This window comes from Gobio gobio, assembly GCF_949357685.1.
Source record: "Gobio gobio genome assembly, chromosome: 13".
NCBI lineage: Eukaryota > Metazoa > Chordata > Actinopteri > Cypriniformes > Gobionidae > Gobio > Gobio gobio.
The window spans coordinates 23,384,673-23,407,071 of record NC_137106.1 but is presented as its reverse complement, the minus strand read 5'-3'; the positions used below and the strand labels follow the sequence as shown (position 1 = coordinate 23,407,071).

Sequence of the window (22,399 nt, the reverse complement as noted above, 5' to 3'; positions counted from 1 at the left end):
TGGGGTGAGTCATTAATGGAAGAAATTTCATTTTTGGGTGAACTAACCCTTTAATGATTCTAATATATTGATCTATTCATCACTAATTCAATAGAAATCATCTCACAAATGAAACCCAACAATTCAGTCCTAATACTGACCCCTAGAATTTCAGATCTCTCTTCTCTTCTAATCAGCTATAACTAATGCATCCTTGCCATGAGTGATAGCATCATTTAATCTGTTTGTTCAGAAGCACCAATTATCCTCATTAGGTACTGCACTCATTAATAAGAGCCACAGCCCTGTGTCTTTAATGGATTGCTTATTTGTGCTCAACCGGTGTGTGTGTGTATGTGACTCTCTTTGTTGCCAACATTATTGAGGTTTATGTGTTAAGTTTTGGGGATCTATAGGACTTTTCACACTTGAAATAGTTAAAGGAACTGTATGTAAGAAATGTATTTCAATTAATCATAAAATGGCCCTGATATGTCACTAGACATTAAGAAATCATGTTAATTTCAAATACTTATATCACTGACAACAGTTGTCAGGCCAAGATATTGTCATTTTAAAAGTGAAGTTGCAGCCCTCAACTGATGTTGATGTTGACATGTTGTGTCATGCCTGAAGCGCCACCCTCCACCTGTCTACCAATCACGAAGTCAGTAGTGTTTCTGCATTCGGGTTGCCAGCTCTGCTCTAGTTACCACAGCTGCAGCTACAAACTTTTTGGATAAACAATGTCTAACTTTACGAAACCTAAACGGCCTCGTTATGAATCAGAAAAACGTTGTGACAGTGTCCGAGATAAAACAAGGATTTGTATAAGAGATGCCTTTGAAAGATGGAGACGGCTGAAAACTGAGAATAATTTGAAGACTGATGCCAACGTTGCTAATTTTCTCCTGGACAGGTAAGGTTCATCTAAGTTTGGCTAACTTGTACTTAATGTAAATGGACATTTCAAATATTCATGACAGTCGAACAAAGTTATGCATGTTCGTGCAAAGTAACGTTAGGTTAGCGCAGATGGAGGAGGTGGGTCATTGAATTGAAAACGTAACGTTAAGGAATTGTTTGGTAAATAAAAACGGCGAGTCGTCATTGCTAACATTAGTAATGCATTATCAGAGCCCTTTTCTCTGTCATTATGCTGGGACGCTGAGGAAAACAACATTAGCACGCCTATATATGGCAATGTGAAAACGTATTTGAGACTGTAGCCTAACGTTCCCTCAGTAAAAAATTTTCCTCATTCGTTCTTCGCATATATAGTGGACAAAACATGCTGCAAGTGGACCTGTATGACCATTGCTAATGTTATTTAGCTTTGCTGTAATTTTACTATAGTATTTTTCATGTGGGAATGTCACATACGAGCGTTCATATTTACGATTATATTTGGCTAATCGCCATTAGTAAATTTTTGCGATTCATAATTACTTCACAAACCATCGCTCTTGAAGCATAAACATAATTAACAGAAAGAAAAAAAACTTACTGTGTACGACACGTCACTTGCCATTGAAAGCTCCTTGTAGCAGCCTACGTTCCTGCTGGGTCCTGCAGCCTAGCTGGCAACCTCGAGTCAGGGGGAGAGGGGATACACCGCTCTAAAGTAATTTGAAAGTGATTGCAGTACCAGTTTTGGCCACAGTCCTACATACAGCTCCTTTAATCCTGGGTCATTGTAAACCCCCAGTTAAACGGAATCCTGGGTTATCTTGCTTCACGTTTCACATTGCTTATAATTTACCCGGAGTTAACAATTAATCCTATAATATGTATACATATTTTTAAATTAATATAGTTTGTATGTACTTAATATAATCATTCATTGATAGTTGATAGAGACCTGATTTCAAGGGTGGACCCGATTTATCATGACACCACTTCATACTGTACATTCCTTAACCTTGAGTTAACGTCCTTATTTGCATATTTGCGGTGCAGTGTCACTGATTGGACAAATGCCGAATGTGATATGTTTACATAGCATCTTCATATTATATATTGCCGACTGTGAATGGCTTTTCTGACTATAAAGGTCAGAATGAAACGGTCTCCAATTCTCGAGTTTTCAATCACTATTTGACATTTTCCCCTCAAATGCTGAAACTACTGTTTATACAACGTGCAGTGTTTCTGTGACTGTCCAAAGCACGTGAATATGAGGCACGCTATTGGTTGTCGGTTGCTGAACATCTAGTCGTAATATTCTAACACGGTGTCCTTTCCCCAGGTGTTTAAAGCTCAGTTTGAAAAGCGCTTATGTGTGTCGTCTTTATCTGTTGTGTTTTTTCTTTGACTATTTCTGCGAATTAGCAAGTGGTAAGTAACAGACAGAGAGAAAGGAAGAAAGAGGGAAAGAGGGGTAGAAAGTGTATCTGATCAGATGAAACGAGTCCTTTTCAAAAGATTCCCTGTGGCTGTAACTCCATTATAGGAACATGTGACAGAATATTTAATATCTTGACATATCTGCTTCCAATTGAACTTGGATCATTGCCTACAAAGGGACATGTGACGGCAGGGTGAGCAAGAGCTTTTTCTGGTTCACGTTTGCAAACACTGTAAATCCGTATCAATGTCAGTTGAAAGGTTAGGATGCCGGGGAATTTGGCCAAGTTAAATTGATTAAGCACCAAATCTACTGGAAAACAGGCTCACATTCACTTAGGCAATAAAGAACAGATAAGCCGTTCGGGTTCTCATTTCTGACTGACACGTTCTGTTCACTCTGATGCTGATGGTGTCAGAGGATCAGGGCCATCTAATATTCTGGCCAATTTTATTAGCTCATAACTCTCAAAGTCACTCTTCTGGCTGAAGTTTGAATGCTTTTTTTTTTCTTCTTCATTTTGTTTTAGTTTTAATTTTGGAATTTTTTGAAAGTGACTGTTTAGTTTTTCAGGATATCATTTTCATTCCTTAAAACGTGGCACCACAAATTGTTTCATCTACCTGTGATGACACACTAGCTGCACCATTCTCAAAATAGTCATCAATATATTGTAAATCCTGCAAAGTTTTTTGTATTTTCATTTTAAAAACCATTTATGTACATCTATAACAATAATGCTTTGTATTATATTACTTTTGCATCAAATTACAAAAAACAAAAACAAGTTACAGCTGCTCTGAAGGTGTTTCTAATACAGCGTCTATGGGAGTGATGATAAAAATGAACATATTTCTCTCTTATGAATTCCGTTATCAATCTCTTTCTATTTTTCCCTCTTTTTTAAAGTTGTGTAATCACTATTGTGGCGTTTTTCTTTTGCTATTTGAGCGAATGGGCACACAAAAAATATATTTAATGTATTCTCTCATTCACCGTCCTAAAAGTTAACCCAACTATGATGACTTCCGCTCTGAGAAACCCGGAAATGTGAAAAGGGTCTATAGGATCATCAAAATTTAAAATAAAAGCATTAATTGTTAAATTTAAGACAATATTCAAGCTCCAGTACTATTACAGTAAATGAAATATATCGCTACTACATTCAGTAATAAATTATAACTTCCATCATTCTGGCACGTCTGCAGTCTTTGGGCCCTATTTTAAGAATCTGAGCAAATGGTCTGATAGTCTGTCCACTTTTGCTAGTTTAACAATGGTGGGCCAGGCGCATGGTCCAAAAGGTTTGTACCTAGTCTCTTAATGAGTCATGGGTGTATTTTGGGTGTACCGTACAATAAACCAATCAGAGTGTCATCTCCAATTACTTTTAAAAGCCAGATGCGCTTGCTCTCCAGAGAGGAGTCCTTTTATTTAAATGTGTGTGTAATAAGCAGAGTGTCCGCGCGTTGGGCAACCGCCTATCAGAGCATATTTCTAATGCGCCCTTTAAATAACACAAAAAATACTGCGCTATTGACTTTAATCACAGTCGTTTTCAGTTGCCTCAAAATAGCAACGCGCCAACAATGTGCCTGGACACACCTCGTTTTCTGATTAGTGTGTATGATTAGGGTTGGGTACCGAAACTCTGTGCCATATTGGTACCTATATAACCGGTATGTAACCGGGCCGAACCAGAATGCAGATTTCGGTGCCTTAAACGTGCTTTCGCGCTTTGGCTGGCGCCGAGCCAGAGACAGCGCTCAGCGCTCGTCACATCACAACTATTCCGTGTTTTCAACCACATAATGTTTATTTTAGGTTCCAGACATTTAAATGCTCATAAGTACTAGCAAAAAATACACACTGATGTCTATGGAAGCGGCAAGAACAATCCTTTCAGACAGTTAAAATTTTGACTGTGTTTTATTCATATCAGATACACATTATATAGTAACTATATAGTTTACTCTATTCTTCTCCCAGTTCAGCGGTCACTTGCTTTCATGTATTTTGTGAGACGTGGATAAGTTGCGTGTTGTAAATCCAACATGTCCGATTCTCTGAGGCGCAAACAAACATGGCGGCGCCCATCGCGCATTATAGATCAACTAACACACATTCACTCACACATATTTGAAAATCAGAATATCAGATAGTTCATGACATAGTTAACAAGTTTGTGAATATTTTGAATAAAAAAGAAAAAACGAAATAAACCCGAGTCGCTATTGTGGCTGCTGTGTCACGTGAGAAGCATGACGCATCGCCATTGGAACAATAAGGCAATTCTTAAATATTTATCCAGAGGATATGGTCATATTTCTGTAAAATAAAGCTGAACCTTGAAGCTGGTTTGTAGCATACCAAGAATACCGACTACTTTACTGTTATTAGTAGGCTACTGTGGTGTAACTGTTATTTAGTTTTAAATTAGGCCTATTGTAGTTGGGTTAGGTTTTACTGTGAATTTGGTAAGTAAATTGTGTTTTGTATTTATTTATTTAAGTATACTTTAAACTTTTAATAAATTGTTACATTTAAATAAATCAATAAAAAAATCAATAAAGAGCCATTCTTTAATGTCATCCACCGTCACTTTGTGGCTCTTTTTTTTAGTATTGGTTCAGGCACCGTTTAGGCATCAGTACCGTTTTAAAAGTATCGGTTTGGCACCGGTATCGTAAAAAACCCGAACGATACCCAACCATTTGTATGATAGGGCCCTAAATGATTCAGCAGCACGGATTGTATCTGCATCAGATGGCCCGCATTAGAGAACAACTAGTCACTGGATTTGCAGGAGGTTTTTGAAGCTGTCTGTATCAACTAAATTAGATTTTAATATCATTTGAGTTGTATTTACAAAGTTTCATGGAGAACAGCTGTGTCAGTATTTGCTGGACGCTGGTTTATTAGGGGCCGTTCACACAGAATGCGTTTTTCCATTCCAATGCGCTACTTTTCCATTGTTTTTCTATGTATTGCATCTGCGTCTTGCGTCTTTTGCAGCGTCTCGTGCATGACACAGCATTCTAAAAATGTGGCCCTCAAGTTAAAATCAGTTCAACTTTTAAAAACGCGTCTTGAGGCCTTGCGATTTTTCTAGGGCTGTACAATTAATCGAAAAATAATCGAAACCGAAATTCAGAACCTCTAACCAATGTATTTTTCCCATGTCGGTTATTTCGGTTTTAGTCACGTGACTCCGCCCCGTCAGTCACATCGAGTGCAGTTTGCAGGCACACGGAGAGATGCAGGAGCAGTTATCTGTGTTTATAGATGTCCAGAATCACTATAGTAACTGCATGTTTTACACAGTTTATATAGGTCAATTAATTGCTGTTCTTATTGCCTATGCACTGACACACACACACACACACACACACAGAGAGAGAGACGGCACGCGCAAGCCCCGAATCCAGATCGCTTTCACTTTCGTCCTCATAAAGTTTGTCAAGTAAATGAGTTTAAATGTTTGAACATTTAGCGCGATTGTGCACTATTCAAAAACAACAATACGGAAAACTTATCCGTTCAGTGCTCAGTTTTCTCTGTGACACAGAGAGTAGAGCCGTGTCGCGTCTCTAACAATGCGCGCGCATTAACTTTAATGAATTAATCTGTATTTAATTTTTTGCAATGAAGATTATCCAATGTTATTTTAAATTTGATTACTTTGTTTTTTTTATATATTCAGTGTCTTACCTGAATACTGTTAGACATACCTGAAAAAATAAAGCAGTCTATTTCATTTGTATCTTTATTCTATTGTATTTATTTGTATTTATTAATTTGTTTATTTGTTCTTATTTTATTACTGTTTACTCGTCTTTTAAAATTCAATTTGAATCAAGCTTCCTTGTGCTGTATGTAGCTAAGCTATTGCAAAACAATTAGTTAGCAAATATTTGTGAGATAATTGTAATGGTAATTGATCAACGTTTATATATGAGAAAAAGCTTTATCATATAAAGTGATCTCTCAGAAGAATTTTTTTTATTTCCTCGACTTTCAATAGACGGACAAAAAAAAATTAATTATATAAAAAATATCTATTTGACAGTATATGCAGCGTTTTTTCCCCGTGGTATCGAAAATGGTATCGAATATCGATACTTTTTTAGGTATCGTATCGAAGTTAGAAATTCCAGTATCGTGACAACACTAGCACCTTTAATAGTAGAACATATTTACAGTAAAAACCTTATCAGGAACTTACTCAAAAACCTTATGAGGGCAAAAAATGGAAAGCAAAAAAAAATAGAGAAGTAAAAAAAGAAAAATAATCGTTCATTAATCGTAATCGAGGTAAAATGTTCAATTAATCAAGGTTTTTATTTTTGGTCAAATCGTTACAGCCCTAGATTTTTCCCCATTCCACTGCCCACGTCTCGCATTTTTCAAAGCAAAAACGCGTTCTGTGTGAACAAGCCCTTAGGCTACATTCAGACTGTCAGTCTAAATCCGATTTTTGTGCATATCCGCTTGAAATCCGATCAGATTTAGCAAGTCTGAATGGCCTAAAATCACATGAAATGCGTTTCTGGAAATCCGTTTCAGTCTGACCGCTCTGATCAGATTTTGCCTGGTTTATGTGACTTTCTCACGCCACGTAAATGTAAAATTCAGACGTTGTTATAAGAAACATGCTGAAAGTTGCTGCAGAAACATGGTTGTGTTGTTGCAAAGTATAATGGAGACATGTTTTGAAACCAGCGGAGAGGACAGCGATAAAACAGATCATACTAGCCTATACGTTTCTGTAGTCCAGCGTGCGGCGGCTACACAATGTCATGTTGTAAATAAAATAAGATCTGTATTGCAAACCCCTCTATGTTGCGTTTTTTTTTTGCATATGCCTACCAACTTAATGTCATTGCCAATGCATACCAATGCAGATATCCCGGAAAACGAAAAAGCAGCACAGTCTGAACAGTTATACACAATGGCTACTTTCACACTGTCAGTCCAAATCCGACTATTTGTGTATCTGATTGGAATCTGATCTAAAATGAGGGACTGTCCAGGAGAAACGTAGGAGGCTGGTATGCGCAGATTTATTCCGTGCTGTCGTCTCTGCCGGTCTCAAAACATGTTATATTGTTATTTTCCGCTCGCCCAGCACTTTGCAACAACACAACCTTGTTTCATATAACAACGTCTGACGTTTACATTTTACGTGGCGTGAGAAAGTCACATAAACCATGGGAAATCCGACTGAAACGGATTTCCAGAAATGCGATTTGATAGGATTTCAAACCACAAATGAATGTAGCTCGAAACGAATTTGTAAAAATCGCATTTCATGTGATTTTCTTTTGCCATTCACACTCGCTAAATCGGATATGCACAAAAATCGGATTTGGACTGACGGTCTGAACAAAGCCAATGTGGACGTCAATAATTTTAGATCAGATTCCAATCGGATACACAAATAATCAGATTTGGAATGATATTGTTTTAGTTGGTGAATTCGGGTGAATCAGAAACTGGAAACCTTTGCACCGAGCTACAAAAACCCAAAGACAGAGTCAGACATATTGAATTTTCCAAATAAAATATCTAATTTGAGCACTTGAATTGGTCAACAATAACGATAGCTCCATCAGATCACTGTGCAATGAGAACGTAGGATCTCGATGCGCTAGAGAATTTGTAGCTTATCAGATTTGTACAACTTTTAGTCATAACGTTTTGATTTACATTTCACTTTTGACTTTGACATTATCAGTCTGAATAAACCTGATACTGTACATCACTGACTATTTATCAAAACATTAAAACATCATGTTCAACGATTTGTGCATAGCCTAATCAATATTCATAACCCTTGCCCTTTTGTGACATCACAACATGTGCACGTGTTCTAAAAACACGTGAGGAACATTAATGCCTGGTGCTCTTGCGCAAATTAATAGGAACATAAAGAGGAAATTAAGCAATCAATCAAACACGGCAAAACACAAAAACTTCACAGTGTTGAGATGAATTTTCCTATGCGTGCCTCATGAACGCATATCTAATATGTATGAAGCCATTAGCTGACAAAAAACTCCTGCAGGAGAAAGATAAAAGCTGCTTCATGGTTTTCACCGTCTCAAAGACCTCTGCACGTGTACATCAGCACATGCACAGGCGATCTTCAAACTGCTATAGGTGAAGAAAACAAGCTCTCTACCTGTTAGTCAGTCTCAGTCGGATTTACATTTTCAATCGGTCGTTAAACTAGTGCCCCAAGCCAGCGGTTGCGTGGCAACAGAGCGGGCATTCCAGCACCTGCTGCCAGCCCTGTTCCCCGAGCAACCCATGAAATCAGCATCTGCACTTCTGTATTTGTTTCAAAAGAAGAGAATCATTTCTCTCACAACTTCTCTAGACTGTGGAATAAAGCCCTTGAGAAAATGATGCAAACGGTGCTCCAATCAAGTGTTTACACTCGGCACTGATTTCAACCGTCACTATAAACATGATGAAACATCAGCAGGCTTCAGAAATCTGAAATGCGCTTGTGAAACAAAAGCCTGCAAGTTCACATCACCTTGAAGCGTTTGAGAACAGACTGCGATGTGATGCCAGTTGAACATTTTCATTAACTGTAGTTAAATGAGCATAAAACATGACATCTAGGCTATTATGTAATGCAACGTGAATTGATACTTCACAGCTCAAAAGAAATGCCAGCAATCATCCCTTCATATATTTGTGTAATATTTCATTTTTTTACTTCCTTTATGTGTAATTATGTCATATGGGCTGTCCAGTGATATGGGCTGTTATGTGAGATGTCCAGTGCAAACTAAGTCATTAACATTTTACAATCATTTTCCCAGAATAGAACATTTTAAATGTTCTATGGATACACTGATACAGGAATTCTGGCCAATACGAATGATTAAAATTCCATACGATTTTGTCTAAATAAACGTTAAAAATAAAACACTAAAAACTGAAATGAATTATGCTAAAAGGTAATCACAATTATGGACGCTGGTTTCCGCCACAGAATAAAACATTTTAAAAGATAATTGCGACTTTTTTTTCCCTCAGAATTGCGAGTTATTAAGTCAGAATTGTGCAATATAAAGTCAGAATTGTGAGATATAAACTCTCAATTGCAAGTTTATATCTTGCAATTCTGACTTTATACTAGCAATTGCGTGTTATAAAGTCAGAATCGCAAGTTATAAAGTCAGAATTGCGTTATGTAAAGTCAGAATTGTAAGATAAACTCGCAATTCTGAATTATTTTCTCACAATTGGGAGTTTGTCCCGCAATTCTGACTTTGTTACGCAATTGTGACTTTACATTATGCAATTCTGACTTTACATCACGCAATTCTGACTTTATAACACATAATTAGGACTTATTTTCTCATAAATGTGAGCTATAAACACAATTGCGAGTTATAAAGAATTGCGAGTTTATGCCAAAGAATTGTGAGATATAAAAAGAATTTATATCTAGCAATTGCGTGTTATAAAGTTAGAATTGTGAAATATAAACTCGCAGTTGTGAGAAAAAAGTCAGAATTGCGAGATAAAAAGTTGCAATTACCATTTTTTTTTTTCAAGCTTCCACACACAACATGTAATATTATGTATGAAAAGTAGTGAGCATGGTACAGTAACAGTATGAAAACATCAAGACAAATTCTGAGATTTGCTTGTTTTAAAGATGAACTATATGAGAAAATTAGATAATGGCAAAAGTAATCTAAATGTAAAGGTGAAATGAGCATGGACAATTAAATATCCAAATCAATGTAGAACAAGTCTAAGTAAGATAAAAAAAATAAAAAAAATTTAACTCTTAAATGTTTTCCTTTTATGTGACAAAACAGCCTCGTCCTACCTTAAAAAAAAATATTGGTTTAAATATCTTTTTACTATTTAAATTTGTACACAAATTCTAAATCCCTCCGCTTTCTATTTAGTTACTAAACCTAGATATGTTCTGTATGATTGTTTGCTCAGAAAGCAGCTTATGTTTACTCTAATAATCTCTCCTGAGGGAGTTTCACCATATAAATAACAGCGTACTGGCAGCTGGTCATGTTTAATAGCACATATAATGGAACTGAGTGGTGAATCACTGCTCAATGGCAGGATGATCTAAGAGAGCGCCGCCGTGGATGACCCTGCAGGCGTCATTTCTAGATTCAACACTCCATTATTTCACTCATCTTTCTTTGTAACAAATCACTGTTTGCTAACAGAACCAAATGAAAGGTAGCTGTCTCAGTCAGCAGAAACGGTCACAAACAAATCAAAACAGATTTGAATTGGTAATGTGATCCGAAACGAATCAGTTCACATTGGAAAATATCATGGCAACATGATGCAAAGGTTTTTGACCCAAGTAACTAGCTAAAATAACATACAGTAGCTAAAATATGAAACCAGAAATAGTGAAATCAATATGATGCATTGTTTCACTGTCCTACAAAGCTACTGTAGCTTGCCTTTTTTTCTTTTTTTTTTCAATAAAAAGGATATCGTGCAACAAAACGAAGGATTTTAAAAGAAGATACACAGACCATCAACACTTAAGACATAAACCTCAATAACGGTCAATAACGGTGTCAACAAACACAGCATTTGGTAAAAATATGAGCACTGAACATCACAACAGTAATGACAAAAACAACAACGCCAGTAACCAGCCCAACAGTGAAACAATAACCAGTAAAGAAATAGCCCCAAAGTTCAATAAACAAGTGGTTGTTCAGCATGTTGGGCCTACATCTAAGGGAATGGTCTAACGCGTATTGGTATGTACGTTTGACACACTTTTTCACACTTTTCACAGTGACACAAAGAGTCTCACTCACATTTTCTAGTACATCTTCAATACTAGAGGTGTAACAATACCCTCATGTCACGATTCGATACATATCACGATACAGAACTTACAATACAATATTTTTGCAATGCTCCAAGACATATGGTAAAAGGTTAACAAAAAATTTACCAAATGCTAAATTTGGTATTACATTGGGGGTTGAAATGAATAGGTTTGGACTGGGTTCTGGTAACCCAACGCACAGGACAATGGTGACACCAGAATAATGGTAACATTCAATTCACGGGAAACAGCTCTGGTGGACATTCCTGCAGTCAGCATGCCAATTGCATGCTCCCTCAAAACTTGCGACATCTGTGGGATTGTGCTGTGTGATAAAACGGCACATTTTAGAGTGGCCTTTTATTGTTGCCAGCCTAAGGCACACCTGTGCTATATTCATGCTGTCTAATCAGAATCTTGATATGCCATATGGATTATCTCGGCAAAGGAGAAGTGCTCACTAACACAGATTTAGACAGATTTGTGAACAATATTTGAGAGAAATAGGCCTTTTGTGTACATAGAAAAAGTCTTATATCTTTGAGTTCTGCTCATTAAAAATGGGGGCAAAAACAAAAGTGTTGCGTTTATCATTTTCTTCAGTGAATAATATAGTAGTTTAATGTTGCACTGACACTAAAGATCTGTAAACTTGAAATTTTCTCACACAGTTATTTTTTATTTTGAGTGAACTATACACAATGCAGATTGTCACTATCCACGATACATATTGTAGCATTTTTACAGTATATTGTTACACCCTAAGAAATACGCATATCTGTGGATGGTAGCCGAATATTCATAAATGGTCTCAAATATTCCTAAAGTGTCACTATAATTGTTAGCTTAAACAGTTAAACATCAGGGCTAAACAGGAAGGATTTTTCTGCTGGCCCTTTAAATGTTTTTATTGTTCCATTTTTTGTTTTGTGAATTACAGTTACATTTGTTATTTATTTTTTAAAATGTTTTACATTTACTTAAATGTTTTCACATTTTTGTATTAATTTAATGTTTAAAATATAAAACAAGTATTTAAGGATATTCAACCCATTCGTACTGATGCTACCCAACTATCACAAGTAATTATTGCAATTTCAACAAAACCTCATCTATGTTAGCCAGTTAGATCATTTCACCTACATTAGTTGACAAGTTGAATTTCCACCCAAATGTCTCTAAATGTCAACTAAATGTTTAAAATGATCAACAAAAATGTAAGACATAACTCAGCCAGTGGGCCATCCTTATTGCTGAGCCCTGAACTTGATGGTTGAACTAGAAGTTGTACATTTTAGTACCTTATTGCATGATATTGTGTGGAACTAAATCCACAATACTTACAAGCACAACAATGACTTGTTCTCATATCATAAATAGACGTATATGAGCACTGTATTTTCTCACTCAGGTGTTTATGGGGAGTATATAAAGCTTTTAAACTCACATCCAATCATCATCATGGCCACGGCGAAGATCTTCTCCCCGTCTGTGGTTGGAGCAATGTTTCCAAAGCCAATACTGGTCAGGCTGGTCATGGTGAAGTACAGAGACGTGATGTAGACAGAATCCTTTGTGGGTCCACCTTCCCATCTTCCTGCGCTGGTGTTGAAGCGGTAGGGTGTCCCAACGGTCTCACCGAGCATATAAAGCCAGCTGTCCGTACGCACTGTGTTACGATCCTCGTCAATGACCTCATAGTCTCCAATGCTGTACCAGATGCAGGCCAGCCAATGAGCCGCCAATCCAAACACGCAAACCAGCAGAACCAAAACAGCAGCTCCATACTCAATGTAGTGATCTAGTTTACGAGCCACCCGGCCCAGACGCAACAGCCGAACCACCTTCAGCGAACTAAACAAACTACTGATACCCTGAGGGAGAGAAAGAGAGACAGAGAAAATTAAACATACAGTATAATCGTTTAAATGTGTTTTGATGTGCTTTCATCCATCCAGCCATCTATCAAATTATAATCATTGTAGGCCAAAGCAATTCTACAGACACCGTTTCTTTTCTTCAGTCAAAATAAAGTTCTTTTAAAGTCTCTCTTGGCACAAATTTTCTACATTTATAAATATGTACAGGTGTCTGCCAAGCCAGCGTTCTGAAAACAACAATACAGAGAGCTGAAACAGAACCTGAGCAGCCAGAACAAAGAGCTCCTCAGATCTGAACAAACATGCTGGAATGTATCCAAAAATAACCAAAGTGTACTAGTTTTTTTCTAAAAGTGTAGGCTACTTCTGTGTTGTCAACATATGTTTCCCCTCTTATTCCTATTTTTTTCTTATAATTTCTTGTCAACAGAGTTATCATTATTCTGAGGAACAGAGCAGAAAACGAACCCCTATTAGTTGTAGTGATGATTAAATAAATGTTAATATTTGGCTGAATTCCTTTATATTATATAATCCTTAACTGTGTGAACTATGAACGCGTGTTCATGAATAAAACTGCTGTCTTGAGAGCACTGCACGTCAATCAAACAAACCACTATACTCACAAGGACATCATTACACACTATAGCTTAACAGTTGGGACTTGCTGTGGGGGAATGGCCAAAACTATTAAATATGTAAAATGTCTGTCTTAAATATTCAAACCATGTGCATTTTTTAATCAAAGACTCTTTCAGATCAGGAATAAAATCTTTTTATCCTGGGATTTAATTGGTTAGATATTACAAATACAAATTACATCACTTCAAGTGATTTCTCCAGTTCTCTTCGAACAAACACTAAAAAAAGAAATGAGGCACTTTCTTTTTTTAGCCAGTTTGCTGTACTTAAAAACTAAAAAGGACATTTTGGAAAAAAATTGGACTGCTGCTTTGTGATACTATAGTAATTCAAGTCAGTGTGCATAAATTCTTTATTAAAGGGAAATTCTGTCATTATTTACTTACACTCATGTCATTCCAAACCTGTAGGCTGTAATTTTCTTTTTATTTAATCAAGAACCTGTATGTTAAACTCCTGAAAATGTACCAAAAAAATCACCATAAAAAGACATTTTGTCCATATAATAGCTTTGTGTTAACTACAGACAGAAATTTTAGGGTATGTTTACACAACACCGTTTTCAACTTTTTATACGTTTGTAACAACAGCGTTTTGGGGGCCTGAAAACGCTTTTAAAAACGGGTTTCAAAGTGCAATGTTCTGAAAAGATGCCTTTACTATCTCAATGTAACAAAAATGTGAATTTGTGAAAACGGTGAGGGCATGTGTATTACCAAGCCTGCCGCACTCTTGTTAAAAACTGAAGCCAAGGCATCTCGATTGCCCCCAGGTGGTTGGTCCCAGTATAGGTCATAACCCCCACCCTGCATGTATTCTAATGGACGCGAGACAAACGAAACAATCAAATTACATCTTCTGTCATTTTAGGCAGTTTGTATCACAATGATTTCATTTCAAGTGTTCGTTTTTTAAACACGTTTGGTTTTAGTTAGTTATTAGATGCTATAAAAACGAGTGGTGTGACGTCAGGATTGACAGCTGAGATTGACGGCTTCTCTGAGTGAAGTTGTCACTGAGGCACTAACTGACTTTTTTCAGGATTTCCGAGAGGAAGTTTGAGCTTTAGCTTTGATTTCTACATTTCCATAACTGTTTATTACACACCAACATAATGAAATGTTCTGCTCTACTGCACAGACTCTGTCCCAAATCTGTCCATATTCGGACGGTGGGCGGCTTCCATTTTTTTTTACGGTCTATGTGTATTACGTGTTTGCGGAGTGTTTTTTGACAAAGTGACATCGCCAACTAATGGCATGGCATGCATAATACAGCCTTTTTAGTCATTTTCACAGATCCGTGAGATCATTTTGACAACGTTGTTGTCTGTTTTAAGTACACCGTTGTCTTGTAAACAAACCCTCATTCACTGATAAGCTTTCTCTCAATTAATCTTTAACTTGAGAACCGCTCCAAACAAATCACTGAATCAGTTTGTGGAACAGAAAAAAAAAACAGATCAGTGAACAAATTATTCTTTTGAGCCAATTTCTTTCAGTGTAATGGTTCATTTGGGTCTCTGGGAACTGTTTTCAGACTGATTCATTCATTTAATGATCCAGTTTAAATAAATACTTGTAATTTGGTGTGTTCTTTGCACAGATTTTTTGTATGACTTCCGGCGACCTGAAATATAGTGCACAAGAAGCATGGACTACTTTTATAGTGCTTTTTGGAGCAATAAAGTATTGTGTGAAAATATGTTTATAAATGGGCTTTGAACAATAAATAATATCAGTATTTTTTATTTCTGGGTCAATTACTCATTTAAACACCCTTACATACCAATCAACATATCAAACACTGACACATGCACACAGACAATACAGTTTAATACACACCAAACACAAGTTTAAATGACAAAAATTCATCTGAAAAATAAGATTCTCTTGACTGATTTGATTAGAAACCTGAAATAATAATAGGGTCACATCTAATACTGCTTTAGGTTTACATCAATGTCTGATTGATGCCCTGAGGCACAGCATATCAATCAAATGCTGAGTTTTGAGATGAAAGGCCTACTTGAGTGACAGCTCGATGATTCCAGTTCTTCATTCGCCCACAACAAACACAGGCAGTGCAAGGGACATGCAAAAAGAAAGAGGGATGAGGAGGGCAAAAACAAAAGATAGTGACAATGGTCAACAGAAGAATACAAGAACAGTCATTGCAAACAAAAGCATGGCGCTTTAAATCAAGCGTGAAAAAGCTGAGCCTGGACTATTAGTGAGATCACAGGCATCGCAGACATTAATAATCAAGCTTCCGCTGCTAAGGCAATGTGAAACGATGACAGATGTCTCTGTGAAATCAGATGAGGGTTATGCAACATAAGATAATTATGCAAACAAAAGTTTTGAAATGAAACACCTGAGGAGGATTTAGATTATTAAAAACCACACAGCTCTCCCTGTAGGCCATAACAATATGCACCTGTACCAGATGATGGAACATAGAGATGTGTGTGTGGCTGTGTGCATGTATGCGTAGTCCTTGTATTTGTCCTTAGGGAAAAATAAATATTGGTTGCATTCCAATTGGCATTCTTTTATTCACTAAAAGTATGTACTGTCATTTGCTGATGAGATTGTGTACCGTTTTGTGTATGTATAGTAAAACAATATGCCATAGAGTGTGTTAGTTTGAAAAAAACATGGAAGCACACTTCCCATCCAAGCAATTTCAGCATATGATGATGCACTAATGCTGCCTTTGGGTTATGTCGGAATAATGGTGTATTTATGAGATGAACACTCATAAACGACACCACAATGTCATAATTACCAATAAGAAGCTGTGGATTTTCTTCAAGCGTTGACTTTCCGAGTTTGGGGCATGTTAATTAAAGAATTATGGTGGAAAGCTCATTGTTCATAAAAAAAATTGTGATAAAGTTTGGAAGACAATGCTGCTCAGTGCTCATCATCATTTAAGAGGTGACAGCCAGGCTTGTGTGACAAAACGAAATATTCTATCATTCCCTGTAGCAGCACAATGCAAAAAAAAAACTTTCCGGACTTGGAAGTTGGAAATTCTGAGTTCTCAGTTGGAATGCCCCCTTGACTCGGAAACTTCAGAATCCAAAATGGCTGCTCAGCACGTCAACAGTAGTAAAACAGTAATAATATAATGTTTATTAGCACTTCTGTTTGTGTCTCAAGCAAGGCCGTAACCATGTTTTGAACACTGGGGGAACCAAAGTAGTCTTTTTTTTTTTTTTTTTTTTTTGAGGGGGGTGTTTATTATTTAAAGAAATTACATAATTAAAGGATGGGGGGGGGGTTATTTAAAGTTTTATTTTTATATACTGTTGTCTGAGGTCAACTTATGACATTTGCGTTTTTACATTCAGAAACATCATAATGAATTAGTAATAGGCTATTTTCTGCCTTGGTTTTGAGGCTCTCTGAAGAAACGCTCGGTTTTGATGGGCGTGCCGCACTGAAGACTTGGAATTAAACGCCCATGGCTAGGATTGGATAAGATTTGCATATTTAATGAGCTTCAGCTCCTCTCAGTACATGTGGGGATTGTTTTGAAAGCGTCTGGGGAATCGCTCACAGGACTTGCAAAATATCTTTATCAAACAAACACAAAGATTCATCTCTCATCCACCCGCGATTGATTGGAATGTTGTCGCCAGATCAGTGAATATAACCGCGAACCGTACACACACACACACACACACACGCGCGCGCGCGTGCAAGAAAGGAATGTTATTTCACTATTTAAGATAGCCTGGCAGGCTGAAAAACTCATAGCCCTGGGGACGTTGGGCTTTTAAAAAAGTCAAGTCCGATCCCTGGCCCATAGCGTTACAAGTCCGGGTATGATCACGAATGAAGCAATAACACTTCAACTAGAGGATTCTCCAGCCTGTGACCACGTGCTAAGGTATGTAATCAATAGATTTCAAAGATCTATAACAATGCAATACTAACACATGTAAAAAACATGTTTTACTCACATACACTGTAAAAAAAATTCAGGTCTCCAATTGAAAATTTTCTAGTGACCGATCACATCTAAATTTTTCAGTTGGCCAAATAGAATTTCTGTGAATGGATGCAATTTAATTCAATTAAAATTCAAGAAATTAAATTTGACCAACTCAAAATTTAGATGTGATCGGTCACTAGAACATTTTCAATTGGAGACCTGATTTTTTTTTTACAGTGTAAGTGTGTTGCACCTTTCCTGTCGGATCCAATATAGAAGGCACAACATTGTGTTTTAATCTCAATATGTCTGCAAATCCAGTCTCGACCTCTATCTTGTTTACAATCGATTCAGTGGTGAAATGAAGCGAACAAACACACAATGTCTTACACACGTGAGCTGGAACCGGTAGTTTAGCTCCACGAGTCGGTGGGCGGGCTTGAGGCAGTGCTTCTGCATCCTATTACGTCAGTGGTTGACATATTCTGATATCTCTCGTTTTCTGGGCCTGGTGTCTATAAAAGCTTTTCTTTGACTAACAAGGACGTTTTCAGCTCTGAAACTTACAGGATGTTCTTATATCACGATGAACTTTTATGTATCAAAGGCTCAAGGGAAAGTTGATTTCCCAATTCATCACCCCTTTAAAGACATTACATAGGCTATTTGAAGGATTAAAATGTATTTAATTGAATAAAGAAGAAATAAGAAGGGTAAAAGAAGATCTAGAACTAATTACAGTTGTGAAGTAATCCATTTTAACTCTTTGCAAATAATATTTTATTTAAAAATATGCAGACATTCACTTTTTTGTTAGTATGTCTAGCAATTTCGTAATGGAGAGCAGCATTAAGAAATATCCAATATTGGGGGGGGGGGGGGGGGGGGGCAATTTGGCCATTTCCAATTATTGGGGGGTACTGGTCCCCCTATATATGGTGGTTACGGCCCTGGTCTCAATAAACTCAGTGGTGCACACAGTACTATCCAACCTCTTTCTTTTCTAAATAACATTTGTATCCTTTGAATACTTTCCTATTGTAAAATAACTAAAGTGTCTGTTAAGGTTCACCTCAGTGTGAACTTGAGTTTACCAGCTGTTTCATCTGTAGTTTCAAAACAAAATCAGTTAGAAAGCAAACACCAGAGAGCGTACATTATTCTCCATCAGAAATTCGTCACCTCGGGATCTAATTCGCCCTGTGTTGCATAACTCTCTAAGGATACCGTTATTTATGGTGGTGCTCTGTTCTTTTAGGCTGGTTCTGCTGAGCTCAAAGCCCGGCAGCATGCGCAGACAGATCTGATGAGTTTGATGTAGCTGATCACGGTAAACTGGTGCTGACAGCCCCTCTGAAAAGCCATATGCCCAGGGGCAAGATGAAAGCTTGGATCCTGTGTATGTGTATGTGTGTGTGTGCAACGCAGTACAAGTGGGAGGGAAGAGCGTCTGAGTGGGTGAATGTGCTGGTATCATATTCATTTGTAACTTGAGTTAGATTGTGTGTGTGAGTGTCTAAGTGTGAGTTGTGTGTGTGTGTGTGTTCCTTTAGAGAATCACAGCAAATATATATTCACAAACATTTTTTAAAGTGGTCATTCACCCAAAAATGTAAATTCTTTTATCATTTACTCATCCTCATGTTGTTCCAAACCTGAAGGAATTTCTTTTCAGATTATTAAAAGAATGTTTCAACTGTTTAATCCACAAAATAGTCCACAAAATGAACCCTGACTTTGACAGTATGTTCTTTGTCCCACAGTTGTTCAAAGTTATACAAGTTTAGAACAAACTCAAGACGCATTTACAAGTGAAGGATTTTTTCTTCTCTATTGTGACGTACATCCAAGTGTAACTAATGCTGGGCGGAGACTTGCTTCTATGCATCAATTGTTGATTGGATTTTGAGATATTGCTCTCAAAAGTGGAGGCAGATGAACATGAGCTTGCAGGAACAGGGTTTAAGTGGACTAAATGATTTAAGAGGTCTGGTATACATCGTCACAGAGAAGTCTGTTGTTTTCACGGGAAGGTCCAGTTATGATATTTTGATGAAACATTACAAAGTTAAAAAAAAGAAAAGAAACATATGCATGGATAAATTGCTCACAGTTAGATATATCACATGCCTTTCGAAATTTTGATTTCATGCCGACCTGAGTAAATGATTACGCAATATAAATTTTTGGGTGAACTATCCCTTTAAGAACAAATAATTGTTGAATGCTGTGGAATGCAGGTGTTGGGGTGTGACGGCAGTTAACATTAGGCAGAAAGATTGCACTCATCCTCTGGGCAGTACCGGAAATTGATTGTGAGTTCAATTAAATGCAGACAGACAGCTCAGTTTAAATCGTTATACGGTCAGAGATTGATCGAGAGCAAAAGCTTCATCTCTGTACACAGACTCCAACCTCACCAGCACAGCGAATCACGCACCATCGATTCACTCCCTAACTTTACCGTACTATCACCCGTATGCAGCGAGCGTGCGAGAGAGAGAGAGAGAGACATATAGAGAATCAAAATAGAAGTAAAGGCGCACCAATAAAGATCTACCTTCTACTCAAAAGCACTCAAATGTTTTAAATAATAATTCAAAGTGTAAATATGATAGCATGGAAAAGAACTCTTAGCGTGAGATCAATGAAAGGGATTGTGTGCTCCGCTCTCATGCGTCCCGGTCAATATTAATTAGCACCAAAGATTTGCTCCATTACAAGCTTAAATACTATCCCTCACACAAAGTACTCAGACAAATGATTCGTTTAATGTTGCAGGGCTGTTAATACGGCGCTATTCTGATCAGGTGTTTTGGAGTAAATATGGAGAAAAAAAATATGTGTTGTGAGTCTCATCTCAGAAGAGTGCAGTTTTGTTCATTTGTTGCCGTCCTTCCCCTTGGTGCATTTCAAATAAGAACACAAGCAGACCCTATGTAGCAACTTATTAAGATCTCCCCTATATTGCATTGTAACATCAATGCTAGCTAGGTTTTCTCTGTAATGAGAGCCAGCAAAATAGCCTGATGCTTTTCTTCACTTTTTCCTTTCTTAGGGGCCATTATTCATGTCTATTACCAGGCCCACACAGGGCAATGTTCTCCACTTCCTTGGTCCCTTGCGTGTTTGTTTATTGTTAAATATGCATTCAGGTAGCCATACAGTGTATAGTACTCACAGCCCCATTATATCACGTTTAAATCCATTCAGCTAAACTGCACCAAATCAGCACAGAAATTCTAATCTTAAATTACATCAAAGACATATTGGCCTGGTTTCACAGACAGGGCTTAGATTAAGCCAGTATTAAAGCCATAGTTCAATTGACCTATCGGTAAGCCCCTCCCCTCGAATGCAGATGAACCAATAGCAGGTGAGTATCAGTTGGGCTGGGACCGGAACTCGGACATCTTTAGGTGTCAGCGCCATAGAGAAACATTGGAAAATTCGAAGCTCTAATCGGTTTGATGGTGTTTATGCTACAACCCCAAATCAGAAAAAGTTGGGACAGTATGGAAAACGCAAAAAAAAAAAAAAGAAGTGATTTCTAAATTTATTTGACTTGTATTTCATTGCAGACAATATGAACACAAAATATTTCATGTTTTGTCTTGTCAACTTCATGTCATTTGTAAATATGCATCCTTTCCTGTCATTCAGACCTGCAACACATTTCAAAAAAAGTTGGGACAGGAGCGATTTAGGGCTAGTAATGAGGTAAAATGGTTAAATAATGATGTGATTTGAAACAGGTGATGTCAACAGGTGATTGTGATTATGATTTGGTACAAAAGCAGCATCCAAGAAAGGTCTAATCCTTTAGGAGCAAAGATGGGCCGAGGATCGCCAGTTTGCCAACAAATATGTGAGAAAATTATTGAAATGTTTAAAAACAATGTTCCTCAAAGAAAGATAGGAAGAGATTTGGATATTTCACATTCAACAGTGCATAACATAATTAAAAGATTCAAGGAATCTGGAGGAATTTCAGTGCGTAAAGGACAAGGGCGCAAGCCTAAGCTGAACAACCGTGATCTCCGATCCCCCAGGCGGCACTGCATCAAGAATCGTCATTCATGTGTAACCCAGGTGTGTTAGTAATATTTTATTTCTGAGAATATTACAGAAATATTTAATTCTGAGTGAGAAGGGAATTATTATTGATTAAACAATATTCTTATTAATTCAGAATGTTCATTTATAGGATTTATAAGTGATATAATGTGTTTCATGTGAAGAAGAATATAATTGGTATGGGTTGCTTTAAGAATAACGAGGAAGATTAAAGGTTGTCTGTAATGCACTTTAGCGAAAATGTGCTTTTGGCTAGCAAGCTTGTATTTCTTTATTCTCATTGGCTGTTGCTCTATGTTTATCCCGCCTGCTTAGACAGAGGGTGATTCTGATTGGGTGAGAGGGGTAAGAGATTGACAGGGAAGGGATTCTGAAATGAGACGCTGAAGTTGGCTGGAGAGTGTGTTCTGATCGCTGAAGTGAAAAAAATGTAATTTAAGTGCTGCATAAGTGTTTAATTTGTGCATTTATTCATTTTGGGCTTTCTAAAAGCATTTGTGAAGTGTTTACAAGCTACTCCGTACAGGAGTTCGTGTCAGGTGTTCATTTCATAGTGATGACAGTTACTTTAGTAAGAGAGTGCGTTGGATTCACGGACATTTAGAGACTCTGGAATGCACGTTGGGTTTATCTGATCCGTGCGAAGAGGACACCGATTCGCTGGACTCTGTGAGAGCG

At 37.3% G+C, this 22,399-nt stretch overlaps 1 protein-coding gene across 1 annotated transcript in view; it reads right to left on the bottom strand.

The window, feature by feature from the left end:
- Window positions 1–22,399, bottom strand: part of kcnh1a (potassium voltage-gated channel, subfamily H (eag-related), member 1a) — a gene marked incomplete at both ends in the record, with an annotated part of 89,978 nt that overhangs the window by 38,474 nt on the left and 29,105 nt on the right. The window contains one exon of the mRNA XM_079832988.1: window positions 12,625–13,051. Coding sequence (XP_079689114.1) covers window positions 12,625–13,051 — 427 coding nt within the window. The remainder of the gene's footprint in view (window positions 1–12,624; window positions 13,052–22,399) is intronic.